General features: G+C 43.8%; 1 protein-coding gene across 2 annotated transcripts in view; it reads right to left on the bottom strand.

Annotated features, from left to right (window-relative positions):
• Positions 1 to 1,496: 1,496 nt before the first annotated feature.
• The window catches only part of ALOX5 (arachidonate 5-lipoxygenase), a 52,961-nt gene continuing 34,347 nt past the window's right edge, over positions 1,497 to 20,110 (bottom strand). For both annotated transcript variants that reach the window (XM_030570505.1, XM_030570506.1), the window contains 10 exons: positions 19,789 to 19,895; positions 17,045 to 17,217; positions 14,058 to 14,204; positions 13,770 to 13,973; positions 13,333 to 13,419; positions 11,253 to 11,431; positions 8,667 to 8,788; positions 7,179 to 7,279; positions 4,180 to 4,350; positions 1,497 to 3,391 (listed from right to left, as the gene is read on the bottom strand). In XM_030570505.1, the coding sequence (XP_030426365.1) occupies positions 3,212 to 3,391; positions 4,180 to 4,350; positions 7,179 to 7,279; positions 8,667 to 8,788; positions 11,253 to 11,431; positions 13,333 to 13,419; positions 13,770 to 13,973; positions 14,058 to 14,204; positions 17,045 to 17,217; positions 19,789 to 19,895 (1,471 nt within the window). In that variant the 3' untranslated portion in view covers positions 1,497 to 3,211. The remainder of the gene's footprint in view (positions 3,392 to 4,179; positions 4,351 to 7,178; positions 7,280 to 8,666; positions 8,789 to 11,252; positions 11,432 to 13,332; positions 13,420 to 13,769; positions 13,974 to 14,057; positions 14,205 to 17,044; positions 17,218 to 19,788; positions 19,896 to 20,110) is intronic.

Raw genomic sequence — 20,110 nt, 5'->3', positions numbered from 1 at the left:
CCCCTCTCCCTTGGTTTTCTGTTTGCAGCTGCTCCTAGCACCTGGTGCTGTGTTCCTGGGCCTGAACCATCTCCCTGCGAAGTCAGCTGAAAGGCACACATAGATTTCAGTGGGACCTGGATCAGGTTGGTGAGCAGGAATCTATTAACCATCTTTGTAGGTCATTTGGTTGTCATTAGTGCATGAAGATAAAATGTAGGGCATTCACTTGCAAGTCAGTTTGCACCTGTGACATTCTCTCTGGTCCTAAGAGGGAGGATTGGGGGGGAAAGGTCAGGTTCTAGGTGTTTTGTGAGTATGGACAGGCATCATACTCATCGATTAAAAGGCTTGGGAGAAAGTCTCCTCTGAACGGCATGGCTTGTGTACTTTTACCTCACTGGTCTGAAACAAATGAGGCAGGAGAGTTCCAGTTCTCCTTCACGTAGCCCCAACCAGTTCCAAATCACTGGATACAGGTGGAGGCCCATGAGCCTTTGGCTGAGAGAGAGGTGGTGTGTCTGGGACTAATGGATCAATACGGCTCTGTGCCAGTGGGTGGGGATAATTCCTCCGGTCCACTAACTGGAGGCAAAAGTAGGCTGAACACTTGGAGCATGGTTCTCCATAGCAGCACAGAGACTCTTATACTGACTCACTTTCCAGCCAGTATGGAAGGAAGGGTCTGTCATCCATATGGACTCTAGCATCAACCAGCTCACTGGACTCTGGAATGGGAGACTCATCAGGCGACTTTGGTTCTCCTGAGATTGGATCAGACTGGCTGCTATCAATTCAGTGTCAGTGCTCTAGGTATACCTGGCAATTCTACTTTTACGCCACCATCGAGTGCCAGTGACAGAAAACAAGAGTTGCAAGCGAGCGACTGGCTCCTTCAGTTTGTTTTTAATTTCTGTAAATAGAATTTTTGACAGTGCAAATTAGTTTCATAATCAGAAAGCGTGCACCAAATATACCAGAGACCATAGCTTCTGCAGCATTTTCTAGTGTAGCTTTGTTTTGTGCCACTTGCACACAAAGACATCTGATCCCCTGGTAAAGACCCTGCGATTGCTAAACAAATACATAGCTTTACTCCTGCAGTCAGCACTTTTTAGGTACTGTGGTCAAAGAAAGGCACATCAACTTCAAATATATTATCGCCCAGGAGGAAGTGGTTTTACCTTCCGCATTTGCTGCTGTTATTCAGTGGGGGCAGGAAAACAGTTTGTAGTGTAAGATGTATGAAATCTATTTGGCTTTCCCTTTCCACAAACCAAAGTGGGGGATATGCAACATGGGGGGATATAAAACATGCACGTTTTAATGGCACCATTTTCTAAAATTTATGTTAATAGTGAAAATGACCATATTTCTTTAACTGCAGAAGTGTGACCATCTCTAAATTGTGAACTGTACTAATTCATAAAATGCCTTTACATCTGTTGGCTTTTGGTATATATGGAGCCTCTGTAATCGTTGATCACAGTTGATATTCAGAAATAAAATATTCAGACTGATTTTCTTGTTCAGTTTTATTCCATTAGCAAAACAGACTTATCAATGGAGAATACATTCTGTAAGGGCACAAGGGCATATTTCAGGCAACAAAATGTGAGAGAAATAACCAAGAGTGTTATTAGCAAAAGCACAAACCTTCCCTTTACATTTCCCTAATCTCATTTCTACATTCATTATTACTGTGTTAAAAAAAAAAAAAAAAGAGTGGACCAACTTCATTTATGGTGTAACACCAATGAGGTTACACCACAAATGAATTTAGCCTTTTGTACTGAGTTTCTTTATAACCAACGGTACTCTCCTTTTTCCAAGAAATTATTTGCAAAAATGCATAGTGTCATGCAGTGGCAGCCAGATCACGTATTAGTCAAGCCTAGTGACTTCAATGCAGCACAAAGAGAAAATGTGGAACTGTTAGATGACACCAAAGAGCCCTGATTCAAACTGGTCCAGGGCCTTTTCACACACTAGTCCCATCCCAAGCTTTCGGAAAGAAGCTGTTCTATTTATTGATTAGATACTGTGAAGATCAAGGTCAAGATTTGGGGTTTTCAGCTAAAAGGCCATGGAAGCAAAACACAGATTGTTCTATGTCCCTGATCTTTCTAACACTTAGGTATCCTTGTATGTGCATGCTGGAGGGGGACAGGGTGGGGGTGTTTCTGCAGTCTATGTACATGCACACAGCCAGTGAAGCTGATCTTAACTACTCATTGGTACTGACAAAAAATAGTTACTTAATGAAAGAGGCCTTCTGATAAAGAAGGTGAACTGTGCTGAATGGGGCAGACACTGAGAAGCTGATTTCAGAGGCGCTGGGGCCTTTCTATTCCCATACCAGCCCTCTTGATCTACAACCTCAGATTTTCATTTCTAAACACTGAGCCCATATTGTACCTAAACTAAACAAAAAAGGTGAACCAAACCCTGAAAACCACCCACCTCAGCCAAGAAACAAACTGAGCAAAAGCACTTCTCAGTCACATTTATTGCTGTGCTAGCGAAAAGTCTGTCCATACGCAATACTACAGAACATCTGTTGAAAGACACTGAGAAGAGAACTTTTAAAATTTCATGTAGAAAGATAACCAGATTCAAAAAAATTACTGTAGCCTCCTTCCACATGAGACCACACCACTTCATATTAATGCACAATGATATTTTCTGGCTTCTATTTCTGGTTCCAAATCAGGAAGTTTATGACTAAGATTAAAAAATACATTAAAAATTGGATTTACAAGCCCAGTTTTAAAAAGTAAATTTGCTTTGTTGTGTTCCTGATATCATTGCCATTTATTAAAACAGAATTAAAATCTAATTTACTTGCTGCGCCTGATGATGTGTATTTTTGCTGACCAAGCTGAGTTAAGCGTGAGATGTGAATAGACCGGTCTGTTTCTGTTTTCAGTCAGTTTCTAGTCATCTGAACTTTCCTGATCACATGCACAATTTGGCTTGCAAACACTGCTGGGTCTGAATATTTATAAAAATGTTTAAGATGAACTTCTGAACACATCTGAACTGATGTTTCCTGATAATAATTAACATGTAAGATGATTAAAGTAAGAACCAAACTTATTTTGTAACTCAAAAACCACGCAGGGTCCACTTTGAGTGAAGTCTGAATTGCTTCTTGTTTTGCTGATGGCCTGCTCATAAGTGGTACGTGTCATGGAGCTTTCCAAACTTTCAACCTCTCATGGAGCTCCGTTCAGACAGCGACACTGTTGGGGATGCGGTTTGGGGAAAGGTAATAGTAGGGTAGTTTTTTGTTCTTGTTCCGTTCAGTGATGACGCTCACGATCTCATCGAGATCCTTGCGGAATTTCATCATGGCCTGTTTCACCGGCTTCTCTATGAAGTGCTCATCTGGGTACATACCCAGGAACAGCTAATCATAGAAGACACAAAGAAATCACTCTTGGGGTAGGCTGGAAATAAACCCTGGAGCCCCAGCTGTTCTGTCTAAATGTCCCATCTTGCAGCAATGCAACCCCCTCTCCTGGGACACTTCAGCGCTGCTGCTGGAGACTTTGGTCTGCTTGGATTTTAAAGAAAAGCCGCACCACATACCTTTTTGCCATCATGCAGCTCCCTGCTTTGGGCAACTACTCCAGAGTGTCCCTAGGAAGCTTCCACTTTTTCACCCTTTGAGCTGAGGCTTATCTCTTCTTACACAGAGTTATTACTGTACGTACCCTCACTCAACTGCCATCCCTTCAAAATGTGTTCCACAAACCTGCATGAATTTGGCCACACAGCCCCTTTGCAAGGTAGGTGACTATCATTGTCCCATTTACAGAGGAGGAAACAGGCAGTGGGAGGCAAAGCGACTTGCGAAGAGCCAGGAACAGAACCCAGATCTCCTGGCTCCCAGTTTATGTGGTTTTGCCATGACCCTCCTTCTGCCCTCTCCTATAACTCTAGGTCACAGTACCCTCTTGGTTGGAGCCACGATAGAGATACAGCAATTGGCAGTGCACAGCCCACTTGCCAACAGGACTAGCAGCTATGATATCATTGCCCAAGTAGTGGGAAGAATTGAGGTCACAAAACAACCGGTTCTGTGGTTCCACAAGTATTCAAGTGAAAAATGTTAACCCCTTCCTTGACTTGTGAGGTGAGTGAACCCCGAGCAGTCAAACTCCTGAGAGGTAACAGACAAGGTCTTGAACTTACTTCATTCTCCTGGAACTGGCTCAAGGCCCAGACAGCTCCAAGATGCCAACAAGAGCGACCTCTGTCTGGCAAGCTCTCCACAATCTGCTCAATTGTGACTGTCCCCTTTTCTGTAGGGGGAGGCTGCCGCATGGTTGGAGGGGAGTTGGGAATCCAGGAACACCAGTCATACTGAGAGATGCAAGACAAAGCAAGAGGGTGCAGTGAAAATCACAACCATCGGCATTTAGGAAAGTCACTAATACAGCGTTATTGTAGCCATGTCGATCCCAGGATACCAGAGAGACAAGGTAGGTGAGGTAATATCTTTTATTGGGGCTGAGGGTTAGCCAGGTGACTTGAAACACCCCTTGACACCTAGTGTAGATGGAGTTTACCATGTTTAAAATCATGTTAGCCTTGGCTGTAGCCTTGACTCTCTCTCAAAGTTATAAAAGGACAAGCTAACAGGATTTTAAAAGGCTTAAAGTATGTCTACACTAGAAATTAAGGGACATTTTCAGTCATGTTGGTTAACTTGAGTTAACTAACTGAGTTTAGGAAAGCACTTCTTTTGTAGTCCAGACAGACCCACTGGAAGACTATTCAAGTCTGGTGAGACACTTAATTTGTTCCACATAGGAGATAAGGGGAGATTATTATACATTTTATTTTCCAGAGCTGTTCAATACTGAAGAAAAAACAGGATTCTATAGGTAGGCTGCTTTGTGGTGGGTATACTGCCAGCACAGGGCATGTTGGGATACCCCTGTTATTATGTAAGAATATAAGAACATAGGAACAGCCATAGTGGTTCAGATCAAAGGTCCATCTAGCCCAGTATCCCCTCTTCCCACAGTGGACAATGCCAGGTACCCCAGAGGGAATGAACAGAACAGGTAATCATCAAATGATCCACTCACTGTTGCCCATTCCCAGCCTCTGGCAAACAGAGGCTAGGGACACCATCCCTGCCCATCCTGGTTAACAGCCATTGATGGACCTATCCTCCATGAATTTATCTAGTTATTTTTTGAACCCTGTTATAGTCTTGGCCTTCACAACATCCTCTGGCAAGGAGTTCCACAGGTTGACTGTGTGTTGTATGAAGAAATACTTCCTTTTGTTTGTTTTAAACCTGCTGCTTATTAATTTCATTTGGTGACCCCCAGTTCGTGTGTTATGTGAAAAATTAAATAACACTTCCTTATTTCCTTTCTCCACACTAGTCATGATTTTATAGACCTCTATCATATCTCCCTTTAGTTGTCTCTTTTCCAAGCTGAAAAGTCCCAGTCTTATTAATCTCTCCTCATATGGAAGCTGTTCCATACCCCTAATCATTTTTGTTGCTCTTTTCTGTACCTTTCCCAATTCCAATATATCTTTTTTGAGGTGGTGGGACCACATCTGCACACAGTATTCAAGGTGTGGGCATACCAGAGATTTATATAGAGGCAATGTGATCTTTTCTGTCTTATTATCTATCCCTTTCACAATGATTCCCAACATTCTGTTCGCAATGTAGCATGGTGAGCCCCATCGTGGGACTTTAAAACCAGCAAGTGTCTCAGTAAACTTTCAGATGGCCTGAGATTCACTTCCTCATTGGTTGGGGTTATTGCACTTTTGAAAATTTTACCCAACATGACCTAAGAGTCGAAGGCCCATTGACTTTCCATGAAAGTTAGCCTTCTAAGACACTTCTGAAACAGGACTTAGGCATGTTTGAAAAAGTTACCCATAATCTGAACACTGAAGCCAAAATGTTCAAATCTGGGACTCAAGTTAGGCACCAGAATCCATATTTAAGCACTGAAATAAGTGGCCTTTCAAAACGCAAGGTTCCCATGGACTCTGATGGTGTTTGCAGGAGGCTAGACAGGTATTTTAGCATAGAAGGGCAACAGAGTGTGTAAACATACATTTAAAAAGAAGTTCCCAGTCTGAGCCACTGCGGCTGCACATCCCAACTGATATGAGCACTATTCTTGAAAATAAGAATGTGTGAACCCCATGCAGGAAATAGAGGGGTTAATGGGGGCCTGAGAGGCCAATTAACCCACCTGACGGCATCTGAAGAGTGAGCTAGGCTTAATTAAAGGTGAATCTCAGCTGGGGAGGAGCTGGCTGGTTGCTTTAAAGACTGGCAGGCTGGAGCAGAAAGGGGTTGCTGCAGGGAGAAATTCTGCAGTCACTCTCTGGGAGTAGAGAGTGGAGACAACGGGAGGATCAAAGAGGTTGTGTGGGAGAGAATTGGCCTTGCGATCCTCTCCTGAGTAGAGAAGTCTGGTTAGAGGACCGCAGAGACATGGAGCAGCCACAGGTGGGTGGAGCAGGCTCCAATGGGGAGCCTTCATACTGAGCTGTACTTCCAGGAAGAGAGCCCTTGTGGGCGTTGGATTGAAGGATGAAAGATCAAGTCTGAGGAGGGCAGAAGTTGGTTTCGAGATTTAGCTGTTGGTTTGGGATTATGTTGGAGGAGTCCAAGGGGGAGCCCAGGGAGCCCTGGCCCTGCAAGAAGGGTGAACCTAGCGATACAGGGTGGGGGAGAAGGCCTGGGAAAAGACCACAGCAGGAAGAAGCCCAGGGTGGAAGCTGGGGGTGGCTCTGAATAAACAGACCTTGGCTGCTTACCAGAGGGTCCCTGGACTGGAACCCTCAGCAGAGGGAGACCCTGGGATCTCCTACCAGCCACTGGTGAAGGAGGCATGAAGCCCCCCGATATAAGGGGATAGGGATAATGGAAAGCCCTGAGACAAGGATGTGCAAAGATCACAGGGCCCAGCGTTGGGGCCAAAGACTGGACATAAGGAAATCGGACATTTATTTGTTAGACTCTCCGGCAGGGAGGCGACTAAACATGACTGGCCAGGGGGCTGAGTCACGAGAAGAGGTGGGCCACAGTGGGACCGGCACGATGGTCAACAGGAGGCACCCAGTGAGAAGAGAGCTGCTGCTCCACACCCAGCCATGAGGGTAGCGCTCCAGCAATGAGTCCAACTCTTCTACACTCGTACCTGACCAAAATTCACAGCCGCGTGCTGGGCTGACGCTGTGAATATCGCCACAGTTAGATATTCCGATAGCTTCTCACGGGTCTTGATAGTCTTCGGAAATCCTAAAAGGGGGAGGAGAAGAAAGCTGGAAATAAGGTTTGGATCAGTTATGGCACACCTGAGTTATTGGTCTGCAGTAGGTCAAACAGCACATGGCTTTCTGTTCCTGGCTTCTGCTATTGATCTGCCAGGTGGCCATGGGGCCTCTCTGACCCTCAGCAACCCATCTGTAAAATGGTGGATACACTGACCCACCTCACAGGGGCATTTTAAGGCTTCACTGATGTTTGTAAGGCCCTGTGAGATCCTCAGGTGAAAGGTTCTATATGAAGGCAAAAGGGTGTTTTTATATTTTAAAACAATTCTATTCTATTTCTTCTGACCAGGTCCCCAGCAGCTAAGGACATGAATGAGAGCTGAGCAATCTTAGCCATTCCCTTTTCACCTCAGTTCACAATTCAAGCTGGGCAACGTTGTACAGAAGTAAACATTGCTGTGCTATGTCTAAAAAGTCTGTCGAGTAAATGACCCAGGAGGCAGAGGGACAATGACGTACGATTAGCCTGAAGGCAGCATTGAAGTGATGGTGGGAGGTGGGAAAATGGCAATTCTAAACCTGCACAGAGGAACAAAGGGAGGAGGAACAGAAATATTCATATCAGGCACCCTTAAGACTAGGTAAAACCAAGTGGAGCTCCAAAGAGGTGATTGCAGAGAAAGCCACACTTTTGTTAACCTATGGGAGACAGCTGGGGGCAGAAAAGGGAGTAGGGGGTCTCCTGTGCATAATGCTCTTCCCACTAGCAGAGATTTCCCCACCCTTCCTTGAGGCCAGACTGTGCGGGGACGGGGAGGGAGGATGAATATACAGGGTGGTGAGACCAGAGTCACATAATCTATGGGCAGGTCCAATTCCAGCCAGCAACTTCCAAGAACGGGGAAGCAGAGAGACAAGAAAGCGAAGGTGAATCTAGCTTTGAAAGCACTGTGAGGATTGCATCTCTCTAAGTGTGCAATACCTTAATAGCAAGGCAGCGATGGCACAACATTGGGTGAATGTGAAGGGCAGGGAGATATGGGTATAGTCAGTGCCCTCCCTGCTTACGGCAGGGCTCGGACTAGATGAATCAAAGATGCTTTTCTATTTATTATTTGTATTGTCCTGAGGCCCCGACCAAAATAAAGGCCCCATTGTGCTGGGGGCAGCACATGCACAAAACTGCCCCTGTCCCAAGAAGCTTACATACCAATCAGACAAGATGAAGTGCAGTTATTCCCAATGTACAGACAGCAATCTGAGGGACAGAGACATTAGAAACCAGATCTCCTGTGCCCAGTTTCTTAACCACAAAACCAGGAGGGAGAGACTCCAAGGTGTTGGGGTGTGTGGCTTTGAGTGTTGGCTGGCACCATGGAAGACTCAGCCATGACCAGGCTTACACATCTCACCTGAAGACTTGTTGCCCTTCATTCCATAGACATAGACGTCCTTGACGAAGGCCTGAAGCTCCACGTCCTCACACACGACCTCATCACTCTCGTAGTAGATGTCAATCACATCTGTTGTGAAGCTTCAGCCACAGCAAGGGAACAAAGAGCAGAAGGGAAGCCCTGTCATTTCCTGGAGACCCTTTGCCATAGTGTCTCAGAGAGCACATCAAACATTGCATGGGCATGGCCGCAACCTTCTGAACATGCATTTGCTCCCAGGACAGGAGGCAGTGGAGGGCTCCATGATCTCAGAGGGCCTCATTGATGGCAATGTGGCTAGGGTAGGAAGTCACTCTAGCACTTCTGAGTCATCTGCAACTATGGCATTATCTCTGGCCTTTGCACATCTCCTTCAGCTTGTTCAGAATGATGTCATTCCCTGATCTCCCCACCCCTGTTCTTTGACTCCCTCCAGCCAAGTCTGCATTTCTTGCCTTCCCCTTTGAGGCTCTGCCTAGATCTCTGATGACATTTCTTCACACTCCCTTCTGCCAAAACCTCCCTTTCTCTCCTCCATCTTTACACTCTTTGCCTGCAGCTCCTTCCTAATCCGGTGCACTAAGTGATCATCCTCTCTCTATTCCAACTCTTCCCTTGAGCTCAGTGGTTTAAGCATTGGCCTGCTAAACCCAGGGTTGTGAGTTCAATCCTTGAGGGGGCCATTTAGGGATCTAGGGCAAAATCAGTACTTGGTCCTGCTAGTGAAGGCAGGGGGCTGGACTTGATGAACCTTCAGGGTCCCTTCTAGTTCTAGAAGTAGGTATATCTCTATTAATTTATTTATTTTATAAAATTTTATTTATTTAAGGGCTGCTGACACAACGTGCTCTTACACAAAATCCTGCAGCAGCTGAAGATAAAGCTCTCCACATTCTCCACTGTCTTCCCCCGGGGTATAAAATGCTCCCAGTTCTCCACTAACCCCACTGGCAGTGTTTTAGATTCACCTCGTCCAGATGCAGAGGACTATACCAGGTGCAGAGCAGTGCAAAATCAACCCCTGTGTGTCAGAATTGCCTTCCTTTCACTGCACTGTGTTTAGCCTACAACTGGAAGAGTAATTTGCTGTGTGACCAGTGACCGCAGTGACCAGTATCTGCGCCCCACATCTGAGCCGCTTAAGAACAGAGCAAACAATATTGACAGTGGCACTTACTGTGTCGGAGGACCCTAGCTGAGGTGTACTCTAGTGCTTAGGAGAATCACCGTGACTAGGTCTCTGCATGACAAGACATTCACAGGTCAGTGTGTCACAGACCCTCTAACATGTACAATTTGAGAGTTCAGAAACTGAACGACTCGTTAATGAAGGATGTTTCACTGAGGACCAGATTCTGACACTCTCCCTCCATGCTGTCTAGCACCTGCAAGCACTCCCATTGGTTGCCATGGGGCTATCGATGGAGTAAAGTACTATTCAGTATTTGTAAAGGCATATAAGCAAAATTAATCAGTAAAGGGGAGAAAAACACCATCCGGTGCATCAAGAAAATAATCACATGAAAGATGGGACTTCCGTGCCTTTCATCTGGGATCTAAAGATGTCGGGAGATACTCAAGATAAACAGCTGCCAAACCAAGAGCTGAGCACGGGAGAGTTTCCAAATATGATGACTATTAAGAACATGCACTAATGCTTTTCACCTGAAAAAGTCCCAGCAATCTGTACAGCTTTATCTTTACTGAAATCACTGGAAAAAGTCATGTGATCAGAGACGAAAGTGCTTTTAAAAAAAAAAAACGTAAGGGGGGGAACCAAGAATTTTTGAAAAGTAGAACACGCGGGAGAACAGCCACATGAATCAGTCAGTTCTGCAGGTGTGATTCAAACGACTGTTTGAGAATGCGACTTCTAACTCAGTGCATCTGCTGTGTGTGTACACAGTCCTAGCTGCTGGCAAAACTCAGGCCTTGTCTACACGAGAAAGCACACTGGTTTAACTTAAATTGCTTTTGAAACTAGTGCAAATCCCGGTGGGGATCTACCTTCAATTCAAGAGGGCTTTAACTCAGTTTAGCTGAAGCCTAATTGGCTTAAGCAAGAGTAAGTCACTCTCAAACCAAACTAACTGCCTGTCCACATGTGAAATCACAACTCTCTGGTGTGAATGAGGCCTGTTGGCCCTGCCGAGCTAACAGCTCTGGGACAGGAAGATGGATTCTATTCTGGCTCATCCATCACTGACAGAACAGTTGATTATGTTCCATCTTGTGGCCAAATTCCACCCTTGCTTAACCCCGTGCAATCCTACTGAAAAGCATGTGGCTGCACAGGTGTCTCTGGGGGCAGAATTTGGCCAGCAGAATCTCTGTCACTGGTCAAGACACATGAGAAGGAAAGTACCCAGCATGGCTCCCAGAGCCCAGGCTCAATTTGCAGAGCTGGTAACAAACACTCATCCCCCCAACACACATTTTTACTTGCAAGAACAGACAGGCATGTTTGATCCAAAGTGACAGACAAAATAAACCTGGAAACCCAGGATGGAGTTTCTACCCTTCCTTTTTAGAGCAGAAGTGTCATAGACACACAGAGTCTCCTACCTCTTTATTACCTCCCAGACTTTGATGCCATCATCCCGATAGTAGTAATATGGAATATCTTCCTTGCTGTCCATCCCTTTGGCTTTGATTTCCTCTGGGAAGCAGAGGGAACTGTAGGTAAGTTCTTTCGTTGCTCGCTGGACCATTTGCACATGCCCACCTCCACCAGTGGCATTCGCCTTCAGCGTAAAAAACAAGACTCAAGAGCATTAGGAGAATGTGGTTGCCCTTGCTGAGGTCTCACACGCTGTCCTTTCCACCTCCCACCAGCTGGTATGGGAGCAGGCCTGTGCACATGTTTCTGCAGGAGAAACTCAAATCTCCAGGTGAATTACTATTGGCTTAGCCAAACAGAGTGAGACTGCACATTTGGGTTTGGATCTTTCACGCTCATTTAGTGGATCATCATTCACATCCAGGGTTTCTCCAGACGGGTTTTCTCCCACTTATAGCATCTCCTAATAATACCTTCCATTTATTGCCAAAGGATCCCAAAACACTTTACCACACATACATGCACATGCACCCCAGAATCACCTGGCCTGTCACTAGAATGCAGTCACATCTGGGGTGGAACATGCCTGCAGCTTAACCGTGCATCATAATTTTACACGGCAGTTTACGACAAGAGGTGAAGATGGATACAGCATCCAATTTCGAGGGGTGGTAAGTATGTAACTACTCAAACTGGAATTTGGCCAAAACAACTGGATCACATTTTATGAAATGTGCTATGGGACCAAACCAGAAGTGGCCAAGGCTTCAGTTTACATCTCATGTGGAAGTATAGCATGCCAGTAAAAAGCTGCATCATAACAGCATCTAATTAAATATTTTAAAAAACGTTCTTCCCTCTAAGTTTTTCTCTTTCTAACATATGGCCCCACCACCTTCCGATCACTCATCTTGTATTTATTGAATTCTAGTTGCTTCTTAACCTAATCATCCGCATCTGATTCCAAATAGAAACTGCTCTCAGTGGAGGCTCAATTACTGAAAGACAACAAAATATTATCTGCGAGCATCCCAAGCTGCAATTCTTCACACGACACTTATCTCATTTTCATTGGTTACCAACTGGCCTCCTGCCTGCCTGATTCTCTGCCAATATACAGCAGGATTTTTCCTTCAGTGAGCAGTTACCTGTGAACTTCTGCATGGAGTTGTCTGCAGTGCATACATGATGCTGTAGCACAGACAGGGTGCTGGGAAGTTTAGAGCAGATCCAGTCATGCTCAGTGAGTGAGATCTGAGACAACTGTCTCTCAAAGTGGAATGGCTGCAAGTTGATAGCAGCAGCAGCAGTTCCAAAATTCGTCATCACAAAGCCATGATTCGGCTGTTTTTTGCAATTTAAGGAAATGGTGGTCAGGACTGACGCAGGGCACTGGTGGTCCACAGAAGCCTATCTTGCTTTCAGCATCACTTCTAGCAGGGTGTTTAGCGAGACCTGGTTTATCTCCTTGTCTTATCAGGCCCTTACACTATTTTTAGTAAACAACCCATGCAAATAATTAAACACTTCAAAAACGAAGTCTAAGAACTACACTTAAATAAGGTTAACTTTTGGGCACAAACAACACAGCAATGACATCTAGTATTCAACACACAAACACCATGGGTAAACATCTTCACAAGCACCTGAAGTCCCATTTCCATTTCTGAAAATGAGCCATAGCCTCCTAAATCACTCTGGAGCTTTGGAAAATTGTACCCTACAGCCCTATAATGTACAAACATACCATGTGTTTGCTTCTATATCTATAAAATTATACACGTCTGCATACAATTGTGTGTGTATGTATACGCCCATATGCACTGTATATTATATAAGCTCAGTTCACACAATCCAAACAGCCATTAGTGCCTATGATACTTGATTACTACAGACCCCATTTAGTTTTGAATCGGTCAGTTAAAGGTGAAAGGCAGTATCTTTATGTTATCTCATGCAACTTTTTCAACATCTAGCACAAGAAACAAAACACAGCGCAACAGATAAGTGAGTAAGCCTTACAGTCCGAGGAAGGGTTGCAGGGTAGTTGATGGGGGAAGAAAAGCAGAAGCATGATTCTCTCACCTTGTCAAAGAGGCCACATTCACAGATGAGCTGCTCTCGGGCTTTGGTGTTGATGGCTATTGTGAAGCGCACATGAGGTACCAGGAGCTGTGCATGAAAAGAGAAAGGAGAAAGGAGCACAGTTTGTTTCACCTTTTATGATTTCATCTCATAGCAAATGTCTGACAAGTTTAAAGACCTGAAATTTCAGACTTTGTTGTGGTGTCACCTTGCAGTGCAACCAATCAAACTATCTATACAACGAATACAACTTTGTTTTCTCCTGGTTCTTCAAAATATTCAGCCCACAGAAAGGAGAAAAGTGCCCTGAAAGCTGCAAACCTTTGTAAGTTTTGAGCCACTGCTTCTCAGTCAGCCCTTGTTGAAACAGAGTGATAATCTCTCCAGCACATGCTCTCACTGGAATCTATTATTCTTCCTTGAAAGTAATTACCTACCTTGAAAAGGGGGTGCACAGCAGGCAGCTGCCGGAACATGGCTATACCAAACACTTCTGAAATTAAGTGTGTCCGCAGAAGATGGGTCACAGTCTGATGCATGTGGAAATCCGAAGAGCGAACCCAAATTTTCGCCAATAACCAGTCGTATTTGTCATCTGACGGGAGGAAAATGGGATTGTCTGGTCCAGGGGTTTGACTGATCTGAAAAGGTTAAAAAATTGTTTTTTAAAACACTGCCGATAACAATGCACAGTGTCCCACTAATGGCTCAGACAACAAACATACCTGGATAGCAATGGGAACTATCTTATTCTCCATGTTCTTATACAGTAAGCAGATGGGTGCAGCCACGTACTGTAATGTGCATGGGTCTGTTTTATTGGCATCAATACCATCCAGCAGTTCATAGTCCACAAGGAAAATGTTCCCTTGCTGCAGAAAGAGAAAAGGAGGCAGCACATTTAAGCAGAGAGATGGCAAGGGGCACAGGAACCGACTCACCAGACCAGAGTGTTCTGCCTCTGATGGTCTCAGATGCTTTGGACAAGGTGCAAGATACCCCATAGTGAACTATTACAGAATCATTTGCCCACGTGGGAAGTTTCTTCTAATCCCCATCAGTCAGAGGTTGGTTTATGTCCTGAAATTGTAGACTGGCAGTTGGACCAGGTTAGCCTAAGCTGTGCTTTGATTAACTTACCATTTAAAGATCTAACTTTTTTCTAGGAGGGCTGTTTGCTTTAGTGACGTGCATCTTGCTGGGGCTCAACAGCTTTTTATCCAGCTTGGCTTTTCTTATGCGTGAGCTATGATGATCATTTGCAGAACACATTCGCCACATCTCTGTGGAACTTTACTGGGTCAGCTCATTCGAGTCTGCACAGTCCAACATTCCGAGTTTGTTTTAGCAAAGAGTTATGCTCTTTTTAGGCATTTGCACTGTGGTCACTTGACACTTGCCATCACATCACACTGCCTGCCCAGGACAGACTATATAGACTCATAGACTTTAGGGTCAGAAGGGACCAATGTGATCATCTAGTCTGATCTCCTGCACAAAGCAGGCCACAGAACCCTACCCATCCACTTCTATAACAAACTCCTACCTATGTCTGAGTTATTGAAGTCTTCAAATAGTGGTTTGAAGACCTCAAGCGGCAGAGAATCCACCAGCAAGTGACCCATGCCCCATGCTGCAGAGGAAGGCGAAAAACCTCCAGGGCCTCTGCCAATCTGCCCCAGAGGAAAGTTCCTTCCCGACTCCAAATATGGCGATCAGCCAAACCCTGAGCATGTGGGCAAGACTCACCAGCCAGCACCCAGGAAAGAATTCTCTGCAGTAACTCAGATCCCATCCCATCCAACATCCCATCACAGACCACGGGGCATACTTATCTGCTGATAATCAAAGATCAATTGCCAAAATTAAGCTATCCCATCATACCATCCCTTCCATAAACTTATCAAGCTTAATCTTAAAGCCAGATATGTCTTTTGCCCCCACTACTCCGCTTGGAAGGCTGTTCCAGAACTTCACTCCTCTAATGGTTAGAAACCTTCATCTAATTTCAAGTCTAAACTTCCTAGTGTCCAGTTTATACCCATTTGTTCTTGTGTCTACATTGGTACTAAGCTTAAATAATTCCTCTCCCTCCCTAATATTAATCCCTCTGATATATTTATAAAGAGCAAGCATATTCCCCCCTCAGCCTTCTTTTGGCTAGACTAAACAAGCCAAGCTCTTTGAGTCTCCTTTCATATGACAGATTTTCCATTCCTCAGATCATCTTAGTAGCCCGTCTATGAACCTGTTCCAGTTTGAATTCATCCTCCTTAAACATTGGAGACCAGAACTGCACACAGTATTCCAGGTGAGGTCTCACCAGTGCCTTATATAACGGTACTAACACCTCCTTATCTTTGCTGGAAATACCTCGCCTGATGCATCCTAAAACCGCATTAGCTTTTTTAACGGCCATGTCACATTGGCGGCTCATAGTCATCCTGTGATCAACCAATACTCCAAGGTCCTTCTCCTCCTCTGTTGCTTCCAACTTATGTGTCCCCAATGTATACCTAAAATTCTTATTATTAATCCCTAAGTGCATGACCTTGCACTTTTCACTATTAAATTTCATCCTATTACTATTACTCCAGTTTACAAGGTCATCCAGATCTTCCTGTATGATATCCCAGTCCTTCTCTGTGTTAGCAATACCCCCCAGCTTTATGTCATCCGCAAACTTTATTAGCATATTCCTGCTTTTTGTGCCAAGGTCAGCAATAAAAAGGTTAAATAAGATTGGTCCCAAAACTGATCCTTGAGGAACTCCACTAGTAACCTCCTTCCAGCCTGACAGTTCACCCTTCAGTACGACCCGTTGAAGTCTCCCCTTTAACTAGTTCCTTATCCACCTTTCAATTTTCATATTGATCCCCATCTTTTCCAATTTAACTAATAATTCCCCATGTGGAACCGTGTCAAATGCCTTACTGAAATCGAGGTAAATTAGGTCTACTGCATTTCCTTTGTCTAAATAATCTGTCACCTTCTGTCACCTTCTCAAAGAAGGAGATCAGGTTGGTTTGGCATGATCTACCTTTTGTAAAACCATGTTGTAATTTGTCCCAATTACCATTGACCTCAATGTCCTTAACTACTTTCTCCTTCCCCATCCCCATGTTTCTTTGCCACTGTGACTCCACTCTGCATGATGTAGGAGAGCAGACCACCGCTAGGCGTGAGCTAGGAATTCAGTCCATTCCATCCTAGCCTTCTGCTGAAACTGCCAGTAAGGGAAACAAGGTGGATCAGGTGATATCTTTTATTGGACCAACTTCTGTTGGTGAGAGAGAGACAAGCTTTTAAGCCACACTCAGAAGCTTGTTTCTGTCACCAACACAAGTTGGTCCAATAAAAGACATTACCTCACCCACCTTGTCTCTCTGCTATCATGGGAATGTCATGGCTACAACTACAGTGTAAGGGGGACAGTTAGTGCCAACTGCAGCGTTATTTTTTGTGATAGGGATATTTCTCTAATGGGAACTGGACTAAAACTTGCCTATCCAATACTCAAACTGCAGGTGTTCTCCTCGGAAGTGAGAAAAGTGAGCAGAATTGCTCTAATCTAAAAAGTTAGCTTTGCCATTGCAAACCACATGAAAGGAGATAACTGAAACCATGCCAGGATAGCACAGTGATTGGAGTGTTGTTATAAATATGGAGAGACAAAGTGAAAGAACAAGTCAATATTCATTCAATGCTGTACCTTTATTTCCTCTTCCAGAGTCAGGTTCCTTTCCAGGCTGCATTCTACCATATCAGTGGTAACTGGAAGCTTTATGGGTAGCTCTCTGCATCTTTTGATCATTACAGGATTGCATCCATTCAGAAACTGGTATCCAAACATAAAATCTTCCTGCCAGTGCTGCATCACGTATTCTGAAGGAGACACAAACATGCAGCACCCATATCACCACCTCCTGATGGTTTTTCCATTATACTGTGCACAGAACCTCACTAAGTAAATGAGATATCCAGAAAAAGATTTGTTTTCAGTATCTTTTGTGTCCTACATGTAATAGGGATTTATAACAGTCAGTCAAATTAAACTGCCGTAGTAGTTGCAAAAGGATAATAAAATATCTTCATTGTTTATTTTCTGTTCTAAGGTATTGCACATTGTATCATTAATTGACCACTCTGTTTCCACCCACTTGTGGGTGCATTTCAGTAGAGAATGAAGCAATTCTTGAACACAGAAAGTTTGTAAAGCATTTTGGAAACCTTTTGGTGCTGTAGAGATGAAAGATCATTAGGTATGGGAATCAATTATAATCATACAGGGAGATTCTGCATCCACTTGTACTAGATTAGGCAACATTACACTAACAAAATACATAATTCATTCAGCCTTTTTTGTTGCTTGTTTGTTTTTGTTGTATTTTTTGCCATGCTATTACTTTTGTGTTGCACTGGCAGTTTCCCACCATTATCTTGTGTTGTAGATTTCATAACATCATGCTGTTGTTCCAGTCAATGACACATGAGACAGGAACACACAGTATTCACATTTCATCATCAGGTTACACCAAAAGAAAGTTCAGTTGAGGCCTCATGGGGGGCGGGGGGAGATTTCCAGTATTTCTTATTTTCTACCCGACCAGACATTTTTATGAAAGGTCCTTCTTGTCTACTCTAGCTTAAAGCAAGAAGACCACAGGCATATGGAAATATAAAGATGAATGGATCTGAAAAGTAAAATATTTCAGGACAGCAATTGCTTTCTACCAAAAGTAAAATATTGTGGATTGCTTCAAGATTATATTTCCATCATGCTTGCAAATTGCACAGTGATTTTGTATCTGTACTGGAAGTTGGGATGAGGTGGCAACATTTCTCATGTTTGGGACAGAAACCATGGGATTGCAAAGAACAATAACTTGAACTCATCCTCATATTGGTCCTGGTTCTGCAAAACTTACACATATGCTTAGCTTTAAACAAGAGAATGGTCATATTAAGCACTAATTCTAATTAAATAAAAATCAAGCACACACACAAATGTTTGTGGCATTGGAGAGCCTTATTAGAACAGACAAGTTATTAGTTAATTTATATGGCTTTCATCTATAATAAAATACTTTAGGAAGCAATCTTATTACATGTAACAAAATATTGTAATCAGGTTTTAACAGCCCTGCATGTCTTATGGGGCATTGTTTCTTGTATTCAAGAGTTCACAGACGTTACCCATATTTTTGTTAATTCCCATTTTGCTTGACTAAACAGTTAATAGTTTCGGGGAATCTATGTATAAAATTCTTAACCAGCACCTAAGGAAGTTTAAAGGAACACCATCAACTTAAAAAAACGTAAACATTCTTCTGTCTGAAAATCTTTTACCTACTATTGTTTCAAGGAACAGTGGAGATTACTACAATTAACTGAAAGGGATCAGAGACTAATGTGTTTTATTTTGGTATCTGACAGCACTTGGTATAGAGTCAGTTTCACTGTTTCCCTTTCATAGTCAGGGAGAGCAGTCTCCCATTTGCGTGGGTCTTTCACATAGCAACACAGAGAGAAAAACATAAATAAATTTGATAGTAAAACCCCAAACATTGGCAGGAGAACTTGGGAGCAAGTGTAATCATAGAAATGTCAGACTGGGAGAGGTCTCAAGAGGTCCTGAAGTCCATCCCCCACACGCTAAGGCAGGACCAACACATGAAACTACTTTTGATTCATTTTTGGATTAGCATTTTCAAAAGTGCACTTAGGTTTCTATACCCACTCATTTTCAGTAAGAATTAGGAGCCTAAATCACTTTTGAAAATTGGGCTTTGGGTTTGGTTCTCTGGCCTGGGCCAGGCAGGATTTCCACAACTGTCTCTTCTAACCTTAAATATGATGAATTTGAAGAGTAAAGTTTTCAGAAGTGCCCAAGGGACAGATTTACAAAGGTATCTAGGCATCTAAAGATGCAGACAGGTGCCTGATGGGATTTTCAAAAGCACTTGAACAGGTTAAGCACCTAACTCTCCTTGAAATCAATGGGAGTTGGGCACCCAGCCTGCTTAAGGGCTTTGAAAAATCCCATTAGGTGCCAATGTGCATCTTCAGGTGTCTAATTATCTTTGAAAATCTGTCCCTAAGCATCTTGGGCACTTTGACAGTGTTCATAGATTTCCTAAGAGCTAGAAGGGACCACCTAGTCTGGCCTTCTGCCTAGTATGGGGCAGAAAACCTCCCCCGGGGAATCCTGCCTCCAGCCCAGCTATTTGTGTTTGAAGTAGCACTTGGTTTTCAAGTTGAGTGGTGTCCTTTTGGCCCCATAAACTAGAGTTCTAACTGCTCATCTAAACTGTGCTTTCCAGACAGCATTGGCTGAGGCAGATCAGAACAAACCAGACACTCAGACATGAGCCACTTCCCTTCCAGTTAGTACTAAGAAAGGGGAACAATTAGTCACTCTGTAAAGCAAACACTGACAAGCGAAGACAAACTCACCAGAGATTGTATTGCTGATTCGGACAAAGATCTTCTCGAAATCTGCAAAGTCACTCCAGGAGGACTGGAACATGTGCATGAAGCGGTTGACATAGAGATTCTCCATCCTATGGAAAAGACGACAACACTAGAAAGCCATTTGCAGCTTCCTCACCAGACCTTCTTATACTTCTTCCCTTACCACACACAGATAGTAAATTTCATGGTGATGAACTGTGTGACCTTATCCTCTCTAAAGACTGAACTCCTCTGGGCTGCATCTACACCCATCTATAAAACTGAGTTCAAATATTTAGGCTCAAAATTTCCCCCTACACTCTCC

Source organism: Gopherus evgoodei, chromosome 7, assembly GCF_007399415.2.
Source record: "Gopherus evgoodei ecotype Sinaloan lineage chromosome 7, rGopEvg1_v1.p, whole genome shotgun sequence".
In the NCBI taxonomy this organism is placed as follows: domain Eukaryota; kingdom Metazoa; phylum Chordata; order Testudines; family Testudinidae; genus Gopherus; species Gopherus evgoodei.
The sequence above is the reverse complement of the archived record's forward strand: the minus strand, read 5'-3'. Positions and strand labels throughout refer to the sequence as shown.